General features: G+C 43.6%; 1 protein-coding gene across 1 annotated transcript; it reads left to right on the top strand.

The window, feature by feature from the left end:
• Nucleotides 1–10,348: 10,348 nt before the first annotated feature.
• Nucleotides 10,349–20,388, top strand: LOC140003348 (cysteine protease ATG4A-like). The gene is made up of 12 exons (XM_072043095.1): nt 10,349–10,363; nt 11,639–11,705; nt 12,169–12,267; nt 13,064–13,165; nt 13,721–13,793; nt 15,100–15,179; nt 15,718–15,905; nt 16,015–16,093; nt 16,978–17,123; nt 18,179–18,235; nt 19,388–19,499; nt 19,771–20,388. The coding sequence occupies exons 1-12, from the start codon at nt 10,349–10,351 to the stop codon at nt 19,833–19,835; spliced, it is 1,083 nt and encodes a 360-aa protein (XP_071899196.1). The 3' UTR covers nt 19,836–20,388.
• Nucleotides 20,389–22,103: the final 1,715 nt, after the last annotated feature.

The raw sequence follows: 22,103 nt of genomic DNA, 5'->3' as shown, positions 1-22,103 counted from the left end.
GTGTCATTACTCTAATTTTTGTTCCTAATATACTTGAAAAACTTCTTAACTCTATTGATTGCAACAGTGGACTTTTTTCCCTCCGATCTTAACTCCATTTATCAATTACTTATTCTCTTAAAATCCTGCTTTTAAGAGATGGTTAGGTATTCACCATCTCTCACTCTTATTTATAGATTTTCTTTTCTTTTTCAGTAGTTCAGCCCTAGTCAACTCGGAGGTGGGCAGCAGCAGCTTCTATGGAGCTCCTATGCTGAAAAAAAAAAAAAAAAAGTTGAGCCTTGAGGGAAAAGGAAGGTGGGAGAGCCAGATGGGGCAAGAGGAAGGGAGGTGGTTTGACCAGGACACCTTGAGGGTCTGGGAAGAGAAGAAATGGATGGGTGCTTAAGAAATGAGCAGCATCACAGCCTACATACGGAAGAATTGTGACGAGCAGTTTAGAAATGTGAGCGATTGGTGGTCTTGTGTTGATCGGCAGCTGTGCTCCATGGTTATAGCTGTAATTTCAGCAGGTTACTGTGTAAGCCGCATGTTGCCACTTCCTTGATCAAGGCAATGCTGTTCAGTTGCAGGGAAGAGGGGCAAGACTCAGGGAAGAAACGGAACGGAGAAAACTCTACACTGTGGATATGCACACGTAGCCATAAAATCAGTGCTGGACAGAAAGAGAGAAAGAGAGACAGACAGACAGACAGACAGAATGAAAGGAGGGAAGGAAGGAAGGAAGGAAGGAAGGAAGGAAGGAAGGAAGGAAGGAAGGAAGGAAGGAAGGAAGGAAGGAAGGAAGGAAGGAAGGAAGGAAGGAAGGAAGGAAGGAAGGAAGGAAGGAAGGGAGGGAGGGAGGAAGGGAGGAAGGTAAAGGGAGAAAGAAGGAATACCCCACACTCATAAAAGTGAGAAAGATCCAGGTGTAAAATTACGTAAAAGAAAGACAACTGTCATGTTGTGGTCTGATAGTTTCTGGGAGAAAGCAGAAACCCAGCAATTCTGTCTTTCCTACTCCTCCAAACCAATTCCGTTGACAACTCTGAATGCTTCCAGCTAGAAAAAAAAGGAAGAATGAAGTGGAGGGCTCCTTGCCATCACTGTATTTCTGGAGCAGATTTCTGGATAGTCCCCGCAGCCAGCTGTAGGGCCTGTGCCAGGCTTGGAGTGGCTGCAGGGAACATGCCAGGGGCTCGAGGTGCTGCAGGGAACATGCCAGGGGCTGGAGGGGCTGCAGGGCGAGTGACACGGGTTTGAGGGGCCTCAGGTCCCACCCCAGTGGTTGAAGTCGATGCAGGGAACATCAGAGTTGTTGGAGGGGCTGCAGGTAAAATGCCAGGGGTTGCCGGGGCTGCAGGGTGCTGAGTCACAGCTTTGCATCAGGTCAAGACGCATTTTCCTAGAACCATCCATTTCCTCCTGAAGGGGCTGAATAGCATGGAACGGTCTTCAAAATGCACAGAGCAGACCCCAGCAAACGTAGGGATGCTGCTAGCAAGTAGGGAACTTTTTTGTTGATGTTGTTAACATTGTTTCACGACAATAGATGCAAACATGTATCTTGAGTTGAGGGCAAAGGTGACCTTGGATCTGAAGCACACAGGCGTTCGCTAATGTCCCCCCATCCGGAGTGAATCCACAACGACTCGGAAGGAAAACTAAAGTCCAAACCAGTGCACTGGGATAAAGAGAGTTTAATAGGGTAGAAAAGGAATAAAAACAATATAATAAATATTAATATTTATAATTTATAATATAATAACGTATAAAAATTGTTTAATTAATAAGAGTAAATAATAATCATCATAATTTTATAGTAATAAAACAACGCCATACTGTACAACACAGTCAATAAAGTGGATTTAATGCAATAAAAATAAAACCCATTTATCCCATCCCAATGAGTTCCTATCCCCATCATCACTTCCCATCCCACTGATCATTTCCTATCCCAACAACGTCCCAGTTCTGATCCCAAGGCTGAATTCCCAACTCCCACCCACCCAGCCAGCCAGCCATGCACCCATTTTCTGCATTTTCAGGTCACAAGACTCTGATGAAGGCCACCTCAGCCTTTTCCCCGAAAAAAAAGCTGCTCTTTATTGTGAAAAACTTCACTTTTGCACAACACTGCAGACCCAGCCAAGATGGTCCTGCAAGACAAGGTGAAACAAACATACAAAACCCATATGGAGGTAAATTGGTTCATCTAAACAAATTCCTACCACGAAATCCTGATCCTCAATCTCAGCACCGATGAAAAAAGAGGATACAGTTCCCTCCTCCAAGGTCCCTCTCTGCCCCTGCTCCCCGTGGGCTCCTCTCCATGGCTGCAGCTGCGGCCCGGGGCCTGCTCCTGCGGGGGCTCTTTTTTGCACCTAAGTGCTGTTAACCATCCCAGGCATTTGTTGTTCACATGGTGAATAAGTGCTGTTTTGGATTTACAGAGATAATCTGTAGATTTGGTTCCAAAGGGGTTCAAATTCAGGCAAGGCAGTGAGAGCTTTGTGGGCTGCAGGAGAACCAAAATGCAGGAACTGTCAGGGCTCATCCTCACCCGTGACCAACTCTCATTTGGTCTTCTTTGGAGAGAAAGCCAAGCCAGCCAGATGGCTTCCACTACTTCTATGGGAGTGACATTGGGATTGATCTTTAAAATGAAATGAAGCAGAAGGCTGTGGGTTCTCCAACCTTCAAGATATGCAGCACTTGGCTGGGAAGGTTTCTTCCGTTCCTATGGATTTGAAGAATTAGGGCTGAAAGAAGCAGCAGGACCCTAGGGCCATATTCTGTCATCTCTATGGAAACTCCTGACCGGAATTACCTCCCTACTGGTGTCAAACTGCAGGCAGGCAAACGGGTGTGGTCTCCTCTCTGTGCAACTCCCCAATCCATGGTGTCTCTTTGCATGTGTGAAATTGCATGTGTATAGGGGGTGTGGTGTGGTGGCAGAAGAGGGAAAGCCTCTTCTGATGGGTCCTAAAGCTGTGAGTCTGACCCTTCTGTGACTGTGCTGAAAGCGATCCTGGGGATAGAAGGGAGAGTGATCCAGCTGCACATCATGAGACGGGGAAGAGACAGAGGCTCTGGCGTGCACTGCTGACTGGTTGGCCTCGGTGGGGTTGGAGTGAGGAAGCTTTACCCTCCTCTGTTAGCACAAAGGAGAGGAGTTATTCCACGCTATTTTTCCTCCTCTGTGTATGAATGGACAGACTGCACAGTTGGTTAAGGCCGTAGCTACTGAAGACAAGAACTCGATTGTCTGCTGCTCTTCAGGCAGAAGGCAGAAGGAATCAAGAAACAGGACTGGCTCTGTCTGCATACTGCAGTAGACGCACTTTTTTGCATCTTCTGTGCGTGAAAAAGTATGTTTTAATTGATAAGAATCCCAAGGGCCTAGAAATACTGCAGTTTTAGGATAAATCTGGTATAAACTGAGTGTCCTGAGGATTTTGAGTACTCCATTTCCGTGGCCAGACCAACAGAAACTCCAGGGCAATAGGAAACACAACTTTCTCTCTCTTATCCTAAATTTCTCCACTTGTTATCTCCTGACCAGCAATTTACAGGAAAGTTACAGGAAAGTGAGGGAAAATATTTGAACTATTTATACACCAGTGCAGGTGGTGCCATGTTAACTTCACTCTTTTGCAAGATCTTGTTTGCTAACAGCAAGTTATGGCCCCTAGGGATGTTTTACCTTGAGGGAGGGAATGGGGGCACACCAAAACAAGTAGAACAAGCAAAATACTGTGGGGTGGAGCTGACAAAACAACAAACAAACAAACAAACAACAAAAAAACAACTACCACCACAGACCACCCACTAGTGCCGTGCTTTTCATACTGAAGTGAGGAAAGAGCAGAGCATCCTTGCAGTAACTTCATGCCTCAAAACCCTCCTTTGTCACTCTTCCTGCACTTGTGTAACAGTTGCTTGCAGGTCTGTTTCCTTTCTTACTTCAGGACTGGAAGATGGCTTCATGGACAAAACAGACTTGGCTTGGGGAAGAGTAATTGAATTTATTGCCAACTGATCACAAAGTAGGACAGTGAGAATTTAAAAACTTTAAAACCAACCAACCAACCAACCAACCAACCAACCAACCAAACAGAAAACCACCTCGCCACACTACCTCCATCCCAGGCTAAACCTCAGTCTTGATTCTTCTATCTATTTCCCACGGAGCAGTGGGGGGTGGTTGGAGGATGTTGGGGACTGGAGGTTGCAGGCTCTGCTGCTCCTTCATCGTATTTGGCAATTTTATTGATGGTAGCGCTCCCCACCCCTCCCATCCCCTCTTTTCCCTTCCCTCCACTCCCCTGCCCTCCCCTATGCTCCCTGTTCTTTCTGACCAACAGTATGATAGATTCGGGTGGGTGGTCAGCACGTGGGGCTACGGGGAGAGGACATGTACACAAAGATTTGGCTCCAGATCCAAAATGTCATGTATTTGGCAATTTTATTTATGGTAGCACTCCCCTCCCCTCCCCTCCCCTCCCCTCCCCTCCCCTCCCCTCCCCTCCCCTCCCCTCCCCTCCCCTCCCCTCCCCTCTCCTCCCCTCCCCTCCCCTCGCCTCTTTTGCCTCCTCTCCCCACTTTTGCCTCCCCTCCCCTCCCCCCCATCCTCTCCCCTCCCCTCCCGTCTCCTCCCCTCCCCTACACCCCCTCCCCTATGCTCCCTGTCCCTATACTCTGCTACACTCCCCTCCCCTATACTACCCTACACACTCCTACACTTCCCTCCCCTATCCTACCCTAAACTCCCGTTCGCTACACTACCCTACATTACCCTATGCCCCCCTCCCCTACACTCTCCTACACTCCCCTCCCGTATCCTACCCTACACTCCCCTAAACTCCGATCCCCTACACTACCCTATACTCTCCTATGCTCCCCTCCCCTCTAACACGCTACACTACGCTATGCTACCCTACCCTACCCTACCCTACCCTACCCTACCCTACCCTACCCTACCCTACCCTACCCTACCCTACCCTACCCTACCCTACCCTATCCTATGTTATCCTATCCTATCCTATCCTATCCTATCCTATCCTATCCTATCCTATCCTATCCTATCCGATCCTATCCGATCCTATCCTATCCTATCCTATCCTATCCTACCCTCCCCCTGCCCTCCCCTCCCCTCCCCTCCCTTCCTTTTATTCCCTCCCCTTCCCTCCCCTCTTGTCTTCTTCTCTCCTCTCTTCTTTCTTTCGGGTAACTTCAAATCGCTTCAGTCGTTCTCATAGCTCCTGTCCCTGGCTGATTCACGGGAACCCATCAGCAGCAACCAGAAGCGCTCCAGCTGCTGTGTCACTGGTCGAGCAACAGTCTCCAACTGGGAATCGCTGACTTCGTTGTGTGGCTCAGACAGGTGCCTTGCAGTTCCACCGTGGCCTGGACGTTTCCTCTTGCTGTGTCCCCACCTACAGCGCAGTTCTGCTTAGAAGCAGCAGCAGGCTTTGGAAGATGTCCCACTCCTTCCATTTTCAGTGGTTTAGCTTGGCTAGCCGGGTGGTGTCTGTCAATAGAAGACAACAACGAGATTTGGGTTAGAAACAGCTAACTGAGTAGTTCCTTTGCACAAGGGCAAGGAATATCTACCCCTTCCTACTGGAGGCTGCAGTGTCAGAGATAATGACGGGTCCTTCCGAGAGCTTTGAAATATCCCTTGGGGATGCCGAGTCCAGAGGACCAGAGCAAACCTGTCTAAAGTACACCGTGGAATCACTCGGAATGACTTCCTAGCAGAAGCATGTGTCTGATACGGCTTCAGCTGCTTGCAGTGTTCTTCTTCACCTCCTACCTAAATTCAGATGAGAGATCTCAATGAAGATGGAAAGGTTGAGAAATAGAGAAATCACTGATGTGCTTTGAGAACTTCTAAGGACTGAGTACTGCATCAATCCAATGTTGTAACATTAAGGATTGGTTAGAAAAGCAAACGTTAAAAACAAGGAAAGGGGAAGAACAAGTAAGCTTTCTTAAAGTATCTATTCTATTTAAGGTATCTTTAAAGAAGTAAATAAGTACTGAAATATATATGCAGATAGAGAGAGAGAGAGAGAGAGAGAGAGAGAGAGATACAGAAACCTAAGAGTCTGCTGTGCAGGTTAGCTTCTTGCTCTCTTTTCTAAAAGTCACAGTGAATGCAGCATCTGTGTGCGTTACAAGCATTACCCTCAGTCCAGCACAGGTACACACGAGAGGTCAGCCTGCAGGTTGCGGAGGCAAAGCAACTGCTCTGGCTGGATGTGAAGAGCCAAGACAGAAGTTGCTGTCAGGGAAAAGATACACAGAGGGGATGAAAAAGACGGAGTGTGCTTCCGACCTTCACAACTTCTAAGCAAGCGGAGATGAGGTTGTGGAAGAAGCAAATAAGCTGTTGATCTAGAAGCAGCCTGAAGATTGTCCTTAAGCAGGGCCTTGCATTCTTCATTTTTACAGCATTGCTTGCCTTCAAGTGCACGACGATGATTTTATGAACTTTCTACCACTACAGAAATGCACCGGATTCTTTCACAAAACTTACGGGTGGTACTTGGCAATATTGGTCAGCATTCTCTATTTCCTTCTTCATCTCAATTCTCTTTTGGCCTGTGAAGCTTTCCAGATCAGAGGAGAAGATCCACGGTAATACGGAGCTTTGGATACTGCAAAGGAAACGAAGAATCCTACTGACAACTCTTTTCAACCTCGCCTGCAAGCATCACAGAAAAGAACACCGAAAGAACACCGCTTTATCATGGGAAGCATAAATTGGAGCATAGGTGTCCTATAGCTGAAGCGAGGTGAAGCAGGTTCCACACAAGGTGAAGGAGCACACCCATAAGCATTTCCGTAAAGCCGTGTTTTCAAACAAAGGGTTAAGATTTAGATTTTCTTACAAGTGAAGAATGAAGAAATAAAAGAAAAAGAAAATTACCAGGACATCCAGTTTTCCTCTAGCTTGCTTTGCTTCTTTCCGAATCTGAGTCTGGAGTGACAGTCAGGGAGCAGCGTTGTGCAGAAATGCCAAAGCCTCCCCAGCTGGTTGTACCTTCATCAGCAAGGGCTTTGATACTGCTGCCTCCTCAGCAACATCAGCCATTTCCGAGGAAAGCTGGTGTCCATCAGGTCAAATAGGAATGGGAAATCCCTCTTGCCACAACTTCACACTCACACCAGAGTTGGCAGGACAGGCCGATGGACAGAGAAGCGTCTGCAAGAGTGTTAGAAAACAGACTTTAGATTTCCGTCAACCCAGGAAGAATTACTTGCTCATCCCTTCAAAGTGAACTCTGAGTAGAAGGAGGGGATCCCAAGCTGCATTCCTGACATCTATGCTGCAAAGTCATCCAATGGGACATGTTACTGTAGCAGCCTGTTACGAACAGAAACAGGACTTTGAGGTTATGCTGTTGGATTAGAATTAAGCTCAAAGAGTTAGTCGTTTGACGTGTTTTTGTTTGCAAGTGTTTTCACTGCTTCCCAGACAATGTCTCCAGCAAGCTAGCTGCTTGCTTCATTTGTTCTGTTCTGTTCTTTTTGATTCTGTTTTGTTTTGTTTTCTCAGCCAGGATTCTTAGAGAAATGAGATTAAAGTGATCATATTGTATGTCCACCCATCCCTCCCTCCCCTTCGCTTGTCCAGAGCTTTTACCTCGTCCAGCAGCTTGAATGAACTCGGTCCTAGGCGCAGTTGTGTCCAAGCCATTCTGTTCCTAGACGTGTTGTGAGAACAGACAGCTAAGTAGTGGGGAGAGGACGTGCTGCTGTCTGCAGTGTGACCTCAGCGCTTACCAAACAGTAGGGAATACACAGAGAAGGGCCTTAGGAGAACTTCAAGCCCCAGATACTTTTTATGTGGAAACCATATTTCCCAAGATAACACTGGACACAACTGCATAATCAAAAGGGATTCATTTCTTGGTTCATTCAACTCCTGCGTTTTAGTTTTAAAACATGTCTGTCTTGGCTTAAAGCACTCTTCCAATCTCTATTTCCAGTTCCTAGGATTTCCTGAAATAGGGAATCCCACTTTTTCCTTTTACAATCTCCCAGTCTCTTCTTTTTTACCTCTCCCCAAGAAACTTAGCACTGCTCTCTTCATACTTGACAACTAGATATGGAGCTGTATCAGCCAGAAGGAAGTTTCCTTCACACTTTCTGCTTCTTACGGTATCTGGGCTCTTACCTTTACACTTACTCACCCTTCCTACATTAGCACAAAGAAAGCTGTTTTGGAGATCTGATGTCTTGTTTTCCAGAAACTGCCCTGAATCACCTTTACGAGAGCTGTCCCACGCTGCGAGCACAAGTCTTGCAGTCTGGCCAGATATTTGCCTTCTAAGTCAATAACCAAATCTGTTACAAAGGTAAGAACATGTAATTAATGGAAAGGAAATCCTTTTATCCTTTTATTTTGATCCAAATTCACTTTTTTTTTTTTTTTCTAGTCCAAGAATGAATCGTGTAGAACCACCAAAACTCAGGTGAGAAATGAAATGACAAATGTTAAGGTCAGGCAGCTTGCCCACTGCCATTGCTACCCTGAAAGCAGATGGAGTGCATCTTCATACGCCACAGCCTGAGACACTAGTCGACAGGCCAGCCCGTGTGAGGAAGTCCATTGCTGCCTGAATTTTAACATGACAGGGGGACTCTTAAGCCTCTTGTTTATGCTTTAGTACTTGCGGTCTATGGGAGGACCACAGCACACTCTTCTCTGTCTCCCCTTATTTGTTGATCGTCTGTAGGAAGAAGAGAACGTGCAGAGGCCCTCACCCGTACATTGGGTCTGTTCTCACTCTGTGCAGCTCCATCATTGAGCAAAGTACCAACCTTGAGGCTTCTGTAAGGACTTGACACAAACTACAGAATACTACAATGAAGCATTCACAACAAAACCACATTTTTTTCCTCAGCCAAGCATCAAAACACTTACAGAAGGGCATGGTCCCTCTCTGTGCACCTCAAGGGGAGATCCACAAATCCTCACGTGGTTTCATCGCATCCAGCACCCTTCTCTGTGCCTCCCAGCTAAACGTGCACGGAGGCAGCTGTTGCCAAAGTGCTGTGGTGACACAATTCAGTTCTGTTTCTGAAGTCATCACCGCAGGCGCCTCCCAGTGACGGCACAACACTCTCTGTTGCTAATGCGTCTGTCTCAGAAACAGCTAGGGAAGTGCCACTATGCCCAAACTGACTTGAATTAGAGTAGTTCCCAAATTATTCCCTGCTCCCCTACATCTGTGGAAGGTGTGTGATCAATCTTTTCCTTGAGAAAGGACTACAGAGCAAAAGAGCTTGATTCTGAGACGTTGCCCGTCCCTGTAGAGCAGTTCACCTTTGATTTCCATGTCAGAAAAAAGAAGGTGAAATCAACAATTCCCTTCCTCTGAGCTGGGAATAGGAAAGAAGCCCAATTCTCCAGGAAGCCTTCAAAAGGAAACTCTGCATTTCTTTGTTAAACACCTTGTTTAATTTCTTGAAAGAAATCTTTCCCAGGACTTTGCAACTGCGGTGGTTCGAAGCGGGTGGGCAGCCGAGTTCCACCACGGCCGCTCTCTCACTCCCCCTCCTCAAAGGGAAAGGGGGAGAAAATACGATGCAAAGGGCTCCAGGGCTGAGATAAGGACAGGGCGATGGCTCAACAAGTATCGTGACGGGCAAAGCAGACTCAGCAGAGTGACCCTCAGGGTCCCTCCCTGCCCCTGCTCCCCGTGGGGTCCCTCCCATGGGATGCCGCCCTTCCCCAGCTGATCCCACACGGGCTGCCCACAGGCAGCAGCTCCTCAAGCACTGCTCCCACACGGCTCCGTCCCACAGGCTCCATCCATCCATCCATCCCCCAGGAGCAAACTGCTCCAGCACGGGTCCCCCACGGATGGGCAGCAGCTCCCCCCAGCCCCCCTGCTCCTGCGGGGGCTCCTCTCCATGGCTGCAGCTGCGGCCCGGGGCCTGCTCCTGCGGGGGCTCTCCACAGGCCGCAGCCTCCTCCAGGCCACAGCCACCTGCTCCACCGGGGGCTCCTCCACCCACAGGGGGGCAGCAGCGTGGAGATCTGCTCCATGGGGGACCCATGGGTGCAGGGGGACAGCCTGCTCCACCAGGGGCCTCTCCCTGCACAGCCCGCAGGGGAACTGCTGCTGTGAGCCTGGAGCACCTCCTGCCTCCTGCTGCACGGCCCTTGGGGGCTGCAGGGCTGCTTCTCACTCCTTGCTCTACCAGCTTCTGTTGTGCAGCAGTATTTCCCCCTTCTTCCATCTGCTCTCCCAGAGGTGCAAACAACATCGCTTATTGGCTCAGCTCTGGCAAGCGCCGGGGCCCTTTTGGAGCTATCTGGAGCTGGCTGTTGTCTGGATTGTACTCACAGATGCCATCCCTGCAGGCCCCTGCTACCAAACCCTTGCCACGTAAATCCGATCGAAGTGTATGCAGCAATTACAAAGCCGCTGTGCTTTGGGCTGTCACGATCCTTCTGCAAGTGCAGGGGAGGTGCAGGGTTGCTTTGCATTTCCAAAAGGAGGAAGAAAGCCTCCAACCCCACTGGACCTCAGCCACTTGCAGGATCCAAGCAACGCTCCCCACTTTCAGTTATCTCCCTCCCATGCACACAGTGGGAGCAAGGTTGAACAAGCACATTTTTGAAAATGTTTATCTTAATGAAGAATAAAAGAAGTCTACAACACCCAATCCCTCTGTGCACCCAAGGCAAAAATCGTGGACTATTCTGCCTCAACACTATTTTCAGACCCAATTTGTCAAGTCATCTAGCAGAGGATTTCTCTCTTGTTCACTCACTAGCTTAGTAGAGCACCAGTTTACATAGGTGCTGGAGCAGATTCCTCAACCATCTGAAGGGACTTGATCCCAGAAAAGTTCAAAACTGCAGATGACTCATGATTTTGTGGTGAAGCATCTATTAAATGAGAGCTGTTCCGCTTAGGGCACAGTGAGACAATGTGAGAAGAACCCTGTATCTCACTGATTGAGGCTTTATAACTCTACAGAATTGTCAGTCAACAATAAATGGAAAGTGCAGGAGATATGTTCTTTCTTCCTCCTTTCCCTGCCATACATTAGCAGAGAGATTGTGGTGGGATATAGGTTCAGAGCCTCACAGAAGAAGGATTTGAACCCAGGCTCTCCACAGTCTGCACCACTGCCTTCCTGATGGCTTTTGACTATTTTATTTTATTTTATTTTATTTTATTTTATTTTATTTTATTTTATTTTATTTTATTTTATTTTATTTTATTTTATTTTATTTTATTTTATTAGTATTATTATTCTTCTTTTTCTGGGTGGTGTCTAAGTCTTGGGGGGAAGAACAAACTGTGGGAGGAGGGAATGCTACTACTGTCTGTGACAGTGGTGATTTCTGGACAGTGTTAGCAACAGAGCTTCTGCAGAGAAGAGAAAATGCCAGGCAGTCTCTGTTGGTATTCCATGTACTGAGTACTGAGTGCAGTTTTGGGCTCCACAGTATAAGAAAAAGACATAAACCTGTTAGAGAGTGTCGAAAGAAGGGCAACAAACAAGAGGGTCTCTTTTAACAGGGGGATTGAGGTTTGTGGCAAGGTTTTGGTAGCAATCTGGGGGCTGCACTGTGCTGGACACAGCAACAGACGCACCATAAGCCAAAGTCAGACAATAAGCCAAGGTGTGTTCACGTGTGGTTTACTGTGGTTTAACGTGGTTTACGTATAGAAGAAAGTTTTCGCCTATTGGTGAGTATACTGCAGATTTGCTGCATTGTTCTAAATTAAATAGCAAGATAAGTGATGGCATCGTAGGCTGGGAAAATATTTCTAGAGTATTAGCGCATTTTGAGCATCATTTTAACTGTTTATGCAAACATGAAGATTATTAAAATCAGTGTTTATTTATGTCTGTATGTAAACAGGTGATCATGTTGTATAGCATGCAGTAAATGGTTTGTGAATGCTGCTTGAAGAATGAAAAGAGTAAGTCAGCTCCACAAGGAATAAATGAATTTTGTTTATTTGTGCAATGCAGAGATTAGAATTAGACCAACAGCATGGAACCAAAGTCTTGCTGTGTGCCTTTTATCTGTAGGACAGTTCATGGAGGCTTCAGCAGCCCTATCTGTTTTCTAGCACTCTGAAATGTCCTCTGTGGTGCTGCACCCAGTTGAAAGCCTGCACTGATTGTGCTGAACTTTCCTAACAGGAGGCACGGGTCCTTCGTCGGACGCTGGCTGGGGATGTATGCTGCGATGCGGGCAGATGATGCTGGCCCAAGCACTGATCTGCAGACACTTAGGGAGAGGTGAGTGCTGGTCCTGAGGGAACTTCGGTATTGTCTGCAGACGCTTCTTCGTAAGTACTCCATTAAAAGCACAAACCCTGAATTTATTAGTGAGACTTTCTTTGATGCCCTGGTAACAGTTCCTAATGAATCAATTCATATTCAGCTGGGTGAAATCATCCCAGCCTGACGCAGAGAAATAGGCATAGAAGGAGAACAAATGGGGAATCCTGTCGCCATTATTTTATAAACCTCACCCAAGTGTAACACCCAAGTTGAGGCCAAGGGAAAACCTGCCACCGTGGGACAGTGCTCTTACCCTTCTCTTCACTCCTCACTTGTCAGCAGCACGAGGTCCAAACCCCCCTGGTGCAAGCTCTTAAGCATGCATGTCACATCCCAGGATGCTGCCAGTGGAGTGTTTGGACTTTCTGTATGGATCTTATGTTGTTATTTAATGGGTGCTTAGAAATCCAACAAGGTCTAAACACAGCCTGTACTTTTAAATAATCTTGGAAGCTCAGAGATACTGGAATGGCTATCAACACGCAGCATGATCCGTCAGAATATGTTTGCAGTTGATGTTTTTGTTTTGTTTTATTTTCCCTGTTTTTACAATCTAGCCTATGATGATAAAGGGCAGCTTGATGATAAATAACAAGCTTGGAATTCTAGGAGCTCTACACAAAATGTAAATATTCGAGATGAATTGAAATGTCTTTTAACATCTCATTATAAAGCTTTCTGCTGTCTAGACATTTGATCAGTGTAATGAAAACGTCACCATTTTTTATTCTATATCAATTTTTCCTTTCAGATTGGCAATGGGAAAAACACAAAAAACAACCAGAAGAATATCACAGAATCCTACGATGCTTTCTCGACAGGAAGGCTTGCTGTTATTCAATCCACCAGATGGGTAAGAACAAACATAAACTTTCAGGTTTTTTCCACTGAAATTTCTACTGTGTTGAATCACTAATTTGCAGTATGTTAATTCATAATTTTAAAAAGTGGATGTGAAGACAATGTGTATGCTTATATAAAAATAAAAAGGTATGCAGATGGGCGCAAAGACTAGTAGTACAGAAACATTCCCTGAGACCTAAATAAAGCCATGTACTAGAATCTAGCTCTTGATAAACTCTGTAAGCCTTGGGTACCAGAGTCAGTAATGTTAGAATAGGCAGTCTTGTAGCTTATTGCTGTAATTTGTAATAAAGGGCACTAACATTTGTTAACTTGTAATTCTCATTGTAGTTTAGAAGCCTTTTGTTTATTAAAGAAACTGGCACTCCCTAAGTTTTGAAAAGAGCATAGATTGAGAAAATAATTGTTATTGCTAAATACAGATTGCAGTTACTCTAGAATGTTTGACAGTCACGGTATTTACTGTATATTGTTCCCACATTCTTTATGGTCTCATTTTTCTTTGATTTTGTGTACGTGTGTCTTTTTTTCACTATGAAAACAGCACAGGTGGGTGTTGGAGAGGGGAAGTCAATTGGAGAATGGTTTGGACCAAATACAGTTGCTCAAGTACTAAAGTAAGTGAGATCATACCAGTCTCATTCAGAACGTACTCCCCTGGGGCAGCCAAGACAAGGCCCAGGCAGAGTTTTGAAGGCTGCATCTCCCCCTGTCCCACAGTCAGGAATGTACTTGCCATCTCTTTACAAGTGCAGCATGGAATGTCATGCCACAGCTCGGTGTGCAGGTACTGAGTTGGGAATGGGTGACCTCTAAATTTTAATAAAGGAAGAGCCTGAGGAGAAGAAACTGCAGGAAAGTCTCCTGCTATGCCGTCTGCATGCCCTCACCAGTCACACCACAGATGTATATTCCTTTCTGCACAGTGGCACAGCTCTGGCAGGTCGAGAGTGCCACCGTGTAGGTCGGAGTGGTGGTGTGAAACATCAGAGAGAAGCCATCTCGGCTGAGGAGGGAACTGAGCTGCAATTCCTCCCTTTCTGAGCAGCAGTTCTGCCAGCAAGGCTACTGGATAAAGATGGGCAGCTCCTCATAGTCTGGGAGCCACACTGAAAGGAACTGAGGCTGCTCAGTTCTCCAGGGGTACGTGGAGGTGTCTTACCTCAGGCAGGGGCTAGGCTACAGGTCCTGCGAGCTCAGCAGCAAGTCTTTGACACCCTGGAACAGGCACATGATCTGAAGAGGGAGGGGAGCTGAAGCATGCCCTGGACTCCAGATCTTTCATGGCCAAGTTTTTCATGGTGAAACGCTCACCCCCATTTCTTTCTGGCTTATTTGAAACAGCTAATTCTGCCAGTGCAGCTTAAGAGTGTAGCTCCCTTCCCCAAAGGTTTGGATTTTGCAGAAGTGGACATAAAACTGTGTGCTGCTGTCTCCCACTGAAGTTTTGGTGCCCCAAACCCTTAGCTGATTTAGCTTTTAACGCCCCATTTCTGCTGTGCACGCAGGCTCAGGCAGAAGTAATTCCACTGTAATCTGCAAAACTGGCATAGGAATTTTTTTCTTTTCCAGATGAGAAAAGACACAATTGGGCAAGAACCCATTGCAGAGACTGTCGAGTGCAATAAAAAGTAATAAACTTGATGTAGTTGAACTGTTACTGTCACTGCACTTAGCAGTAAGACAAAACAGTTTGCACATGGTGCAGCGCATATGTTTTTCCTGGTACCACTCAGTACCTATTTTTCTAAAGATATTAAACATTTAATGTTTAAAGTTTTCTTTTTCTTACATGGAGACTTTAAAAAATGCAGAAAGGATGTTTTTTCTTAAGAAAAAAAAAAATAAATAAATGGTTCTGAGTGTAAAGCTACCCTTTTGATCCAACTAGTTTATATTAATTAGTACCTTAATGTTTTCTAGGAAGCTTGCTTTATTTGATGAATGGAATTCATTAGCAGTTTATGTATCTATGGACAATACGGTGGCCATTGAAGACATCAGTAAGTGACACCTCATCAGTTTTCTGGTAACAGTTTCTGATTTGACTCCATTTGCCAGCATGTATCTAAACATGAACAAATACTTGGGGGGCCATGGCTTTGTCTTGCAAGGGTAAGAAGAGGGAAGAAGGACATACAAACTCAGTTGTGTTTTTTTGATCCCTGATGCCAACTTCGTGCTCACATCACTGGATGTGAAGAGCTCCTTGAAGAATTTCTACTGTCATCATTGCTGCCATTTCATTTCTCTGGCGTTTTATAGGCAAAGCTTGACACTATTAATAACATTAATAGGACATGTCACTGCAGTCTTAAATTGTCATCCCCCAATCATTGATCTAACGTCTCACTTGGACGTGCCAGCACATACTGTCTGCTAGAATTACTTCTACTAAATAGCTGTAATTGCCATGCCCGGCTCGTTTTGTCTTGGGTGCCCTATAAAGATCCCTGGCAAACTAGCTTAATTCACTACTGAGAGGAAGATCTGCTTTGTGTTCCTCTGTGCGTTGACTGATTTCTAGTTTTATTCCCGCAGAAAAAATGTGCTGGTCCCCTCCTCAGAGCAGCAGCGCGTCCCACAGCAGTGCACATTTGCACAGAAGTGCTCTTGGCCGAAGCAAGAAGGCAGGAGGACTCTGCACAGGCTGGAAAGCCCTCTTGCTTATTATACCTCTACGACTAGGGATAAATCACATAAATCCCGTATATATTTATGCATTTAAAGTAAGGTTTTCTTTCAATTCATTGCTCGTTACTGTCAAATAAGTTTGGGTATCTGTGATGTCAGTAAAGAAATGAATTACAATTTCCTTTATTCCTTTTGAACTCCTAGGAATGCTTTAAGATGCCACAGTCTTTGGGAGCATTAGGAGGGAAACCAAAGAATGCCTATTATTTCATAGGATTTTTAGGTAAGGAAAAAAGAAACTTATTCCAAATGTGCAGATGATCAAAAGAGAACATTTTTTGAAGGGGAAATAGTAAGGGGTCTAAGCGTGAACCTCTAGAAGTAAAGAAAGATGAGAATAGAATAAAATAAATGAAGAAGCATATCTAAAAGAGTTTAGAAACAGTATGAGATGATCCTTAACAGGAGCAGAAAGTTAACAGCAAAGCTAGGTGTAAAAATAAGTGATGACATCAACAAGAGCAACATACTGAGAATAGCTGATAGCATTTGACAAGTGTATTGGTCAAATGTCACTTTTATTTTCTTGTATTTCAAAACTGTTTCTGATAGCAGTATCTTTTTCACCTTTTGCATACCTTCTGTTATTAAGTATTGCTCTAATTAATTTAAAATGCATTCCTTCAGATTTCACCCCACTTTGGGCCAAAATTTTGCAACCCTATTTTGTCCTTTTGTAAAACCTAACCTGTTTTAGTTAGGCTTTTTTGTTCCAATTTCTGAATGAATGCCTAATGGGATTACAGATTGCATCTGTGAACATCCTGTACCTTTTCATCTGTCAAATGTTAGTGTTTACAACACTTGAGATTTAAAAAAAAAAAAAAAAAAAAAGTACTGGATCTCACATGGAAAAATAAAAGTATGTGACAAAGATAGAACATAACCAACCAAAAAATTACAGTAATAGGTGACAATAGGAAGTTATACTAAATACCCTGTGGGAAACGCTGTGTCTAAACCTTCCGATTCTCTTAAAGAATCCCTAGGTGGAAAGTCTAGATTATACTGACTGCAATGGCAATCTAATTTCTATTTTACAGTTCTGGACCAAGTGCTTATTAATGTCACTTGCTTATTTTTAACATACGGCTTTTACCCATCCAGGCAATGAGCTGATCTATCTGGACCCTCACACCACTCAAAGCTTTGTAGATTCAGAAGAAAATGGCACGGTTGACGATGAGAGTTTCCACTGCCAGGAAGCCCCACATAGAATGAAGATCATGAATTTGGACCCTTCAGTAGCTTTAGTAAGTGTCAGGAAATCTTGAATGCATGTACTTTATCTCAAAGTAATGTCTCTCTACATTGGTAAGGGCAGCAATGCATCTCCTTGAACAGAACCAAGATCACAAAGCTGTCTTCTGTGATCAACACATAGTAGTTTGTACATAACTACATGGAGAATCTTAGGGCAAGTGGGGAGCTGTCTGTACTGTAGGGAGCTCGCTTTGTTTTCTTTACTGAGCAGCTTTTACTTCTTTCAAGAGGCATTATAATGGTCAGAGCAAGGAACTGAAACAGGTTTACGGGTTTTATTCTATCACTACTTTAGGTTTGGTCACCTCTAGACAAGTTACTTAAACTTACTTTATATCATAAGTTGAAACTGTTTAAGTGGAATTATTGTATTTCACCCCAAATTACAAATACAAATGTATTATTTGTAATTCAGCCAAAATGTCATGGGGGTACTGTGGTATTTGAAAAAATTGGATCTGATCCCATGCCAGTATCCTGTGATTGGGTGATTGGCAGTTGTCACCAGTGGGATGTGTTTCTAAAGCTTTAAACAATCTGTAAAGATACCGGTATCTGTCATTCATTCACATACCTGTTTTTTAATACTGCTGCTTTTTAGAAAGTTTTTTTGTTTTGTTTTGTTTTGTTTTAATACTTAACTACGTAACTGTGCAAAATGTGGCATGATGCAACGAGACAGACAAAATCATAATGAAGAGCAAATATTTTCAGTATAGATACCAGAATGGAAGTGTTCCTTAGGTGGTCCATCATCTACAAGTTTTCAGCTTCTGCTGATACCTGGACTGTAGGAACTGGGTGGCGCTCCATGGAGGAGCACACAGGAGCTGCTGCTATTTTTTGCTTGACTATTTCGTTAGGGGTTTGCAGGGCCTTGTTCTCCCCGTGGGTTCTCTCCCTAGAGCTGCCACATATTTGGAGTCTTATATCTACTGATCGTACAGGGCATTACTGTATCAGAGGTCAAACCGCCTTACCTGCTGGTACCACATACCTACCATCTGCAAAGGTAAAACTCTGTGTGTTTGTTTTTTCCCCTAAGGGCTTCTTTTGCAAAGAAGAATGTGATTTTGATAACTGGTGTAGTCTTGTACAAAAGGTAAGAGTGGGAACTTAGCATCTCGATTTGTTCTTTATAAAGTCTGGTTTTTATTGTCTGTTTTTTGTAAAATTTTCCTTTGCATTTTCCTTTGTATACAAATTGTATGAGCCATGGAGAAGAATGCATTAAAGCATCAGGGTAAGGCAATACTACTGAATTGCTAATTGGAAATTGTTCAGCACTTTACCAGCCACAAACCCTGCCAGTTGGAAAATGGGTGTAAACATCCACACTTGAAGGTGTTACTGGGTGACACTTGCTTTTAACTTCTAATTCTCACTAAATGACTAAGGTTTAACTGCCATATTGTAGTGATGTATCAATGATTTGCTTCCTGATCCTTTTTTATTGTTTGACATAATAGATTGCGTGTTCTAATTATGACTGTTAGTCCCTGCTATCTTAAAGATCTGATTCTGTAAGTGCTGCAGGCCTCTAGCTCCTGCTGATCTAGGGAGAACAGAAGGTGCTGGCTGCCACAGGAAACAGACTTGAGGATGTTTCTGCATGCAGCTGTTAAGCTAAGCACCAGACGTCTGAATGTAAAGTACCATCAACCTCTAAGGGCATTTATTTAAAAAAAAAAAAATCATCTAAGGAAAACAGTTTGTAAATAACTGAAATACAGGACAGAAGGTAACTTCTCTTTGAAGAGGAATAGCGTTTGGCTTCAGGAACACCTTTTTTCCTGACCAAAACCTGTCCTTCAAAATCTGATGCGTTTTTTTTTTTTTTTTTTTCCCCTTTGGAGGAGCTGATAGATCTGTCTTTTGTGCTATTGATCAACAGAAAACTTGAGGAGAGTTCTATGCAAGCAACTTTCTTTTAAAAAGCAGAAAATATTGTACATTCCTAGTGTGCTTGCTACATGTCAACAAAATTACAGGTTTGCAGATATCAAAGCTGATATCAAAAGATGATAAGACTGATAATTTGTAGTACAGTTCAAGAGATCTGTCTTCCAGATGTGTTTTAACTAGGGATGTATTACAGAGACCATGGTGCTTGGATTTCACAGTATGTCTGTATAAAGACTTTATTTTCCTGATGGACATGCGTAATTAAAAAACACTTTCAATTAAGCAGACACGTTTTGTGTTTGAAGCGTCTCCCGAGCCAGCTTTTAAAATGAAAGCATTCTGTCCTCAGGAGATTCTAAAGCAGCAGAGTCTACGGATGTTTGAGCTGGTCCAGAAGCACCCGCCACACTGGCCTCCTTTCATACCTCCAACAAAACCAGAAGTGACAACCACAGGAGCAGGTAAGGCACCGATTAAAAGCCTAATTGTGCAATGTTATGTTCCTCGTTAGCAAATAAAAGAATAATCACAGGTAGAATAACTATCCTTTGTGAGTGTCAAGCAATATATAGCAGGCATGTATCCAAACAAGCCATACAATTGCTAGCACAGATTTTTTTTTTTCACTCTTACAAAGTACTTTTCTGGAATGCGTCTTTCAAAGTTGTTTTTTTAAGTGAACAAAATCAGGCATGTCTTTAGAAGCATTTTTTTCTTTATCTTTTTTTACAGAACTCATTGAATCTACTGACAAGCTATTTGAATTGGAAGAAGAATTTGAAATCCTGAGTGTGTGAAGGAAACTGTGGTGACTCTTCTGAGTGTTGAATATATTGGTAATATTATTGCATTGACTTAAACAGCCATGTTAGCCCCGAAGTGCCTGAAATTATGGATAACAGAGCACAGAAATCTAGTAGCATCCAAAACTCCAAGGGCAGTTTAACACACAAGCTTCCCCGGATGGAAAGGCAGTAAGAGCTCTTGTGATAAGATGCTTAAAGGGAATCTCTTTTTAACGTACCTTACCTGGAGACAAACGGGCCTTTGAGATTAAGGCAAAAATACATGTATCACTGGGCACCATGTTTGGAGAAAGGGATAACCCAAATGGATATTTCTTGCTCTCATATAATAATGCAATAGTTTAGTTCTTCAAGCAAAACAGTCTTCAGTTCAGGAGGATGTTTACTTCTGTTCCCTCCTGTGGGCTGCGTCATAGGAAAAATACATCGTCTTGTTTAAAAGATCGACTGGATCAGGAGAAAATTGTTTCCTTGTTAAATATTTTAACATGTATTTGAGCAACCAGACTTTATTACAAAAATGTTTCTGTAAAAGGAACTATGTCTAATGGACACATTTTGCAATAGCCTTCCTGTTTCTGGGAGACCTCAAGAGGAACAGGAGCCTCAAATAGTTGATACAGATCACAACCACTGTTATAGTTATGGTATATTTCACCTTGACCTTAAAATTCAAATGATTAAAACTTAGGTTATTTCTTTCCGAGTTAAAACGAGTCAAAGGTGGTTTAACTGTACCTTATTTATTTTAGAATAGATTTACACAAGTTTCTCTGTTACAGCACTTTATCTGTGCATCTAATAAATTTCTTAAGCTTTTCTTAGGTTGTATGCTGCTATGTTTGGTTAATTTGTGTGAACTAAATATAAACCAGGTTATCTTAAAACTTAATATAGAAGCGTACACAGATTACTGAATTGTTGCTTTTTGACTTCTTGCCTTTTGAAATCTGTTTTGGTAGAAGTGCCTTAACCCTACAGGTTTATCAGAACAGCCTGGGCAGTTTTATTTCTAAGGCAGAGAATCTCTCTCTCTAGCAGCCATAAGAAAAACAGTTCAGAATAAAGAAAGGCAAAGATTTTTAATCCATGCAGAAGTTCCTTTTCACTACCAGACAGTCCCCCTTGTGGTCATGTTGTCATGCTAGTGTAATGAACATGAACTGCAGACTTTCATCTTCACCAATAAATGACAACATAGAGAAATACTGAATATTGTCTCCTCTCACTTGCACCTGTCGATCAGGGCCACTGTTTTTTCAAACAAAAGAGTTAACGAGATCCTATTGCATCTTGTTTAATGTTTATTAACTACAGTTTGGAAACCACAAACGTAGAAAACAAATATCATTTCCTTATTTTATTAAAACATATATAAAACATATATAAAACATACATAATATATATATATAACACATATTGTGTTGTAAAGCCCACAATTCCATACCAATGACAACAAAAAAATCATCTAATTGAGCATGCAGTTTTCATTAACCTGTTTTTTTTTTCTTTTTTTTTTTTCCAAATACCCAACAACACATACACATGTGTTGTGTTGTGTTTTTTTCCATCATTTCTCACTGAAGCAATACCCATCCCGTATCAGATCTGTGTCATTACTCTAATTTTTGTTCCTAATATACTTGAAAAACTTCTTAACTCTATTGATTGCAACAGTGGACTTTTTTCCCTCCGATCTTAACTCCATTTATCAATTACTTATTCTCTTAAAATCCTGCTTTTAAGAGATGGTTAGGTATTCACCATCTCTCACTCTTATTTATAGATTTTCTTTTCTTTTTCAGTAGTTCAGCCCTAGTCAACTCGGAGGTGGGCAGCAGCAGCTTCTATGGAGCTCCTATGCTGAAAAAAAAAAAAAAAAAGTTGAGCCTTGAGGGAAAAGGAAGGTGGGAGAGCCAGATGGGGCAAGAGGAAGGGAGGTGGTTTGACCAGGACACCTTGAGGGTCTGGGAAGAGAAGAAATGGATGGGTGCTTAAGAAATGAGCAGCATCACAGCCTACATACGGAAGAATTGTGACGAGCAGTTTAGAAATGTGAGCGATTGGTGGTCTTGTGTTGATCGGCAGCTGTGCTCCATGGTTATAGCTGTAATTTCAGCAGGTTACTGTGTAAGCCGCATGTTGCCACTTCCTTGATCAAGGCAATGCTGTTCAGTTGCAGGGAAGAGGGGCAAGACTCAGGGAAGAAACGGAACGGAGAAAACTCTACACTGTGGATATGCACACGTAGCCATAAAA

The sequence above is a fragment of the Anas platyrhynchos genome, chromosome 10, assembly GCF_047663525.1.
Source record: "Anas platyrhynchos isolate ZD024472 breed Pekin duck chromosome 10, IASCAAS_PekinDuck_T2T, whole genome shotgun sequence".
Lineage (NCBI taxonomy): Eukaryota > Metazoa > Chordata > Aves > Anseriformes > Anatidae > Anas > Anas platyrhynchos.
The sequence above is the reverse complement of the archived record's forward strand: the minus strand, read 5'-3'. Positions and strand labels throughout refer to the sequence as shown.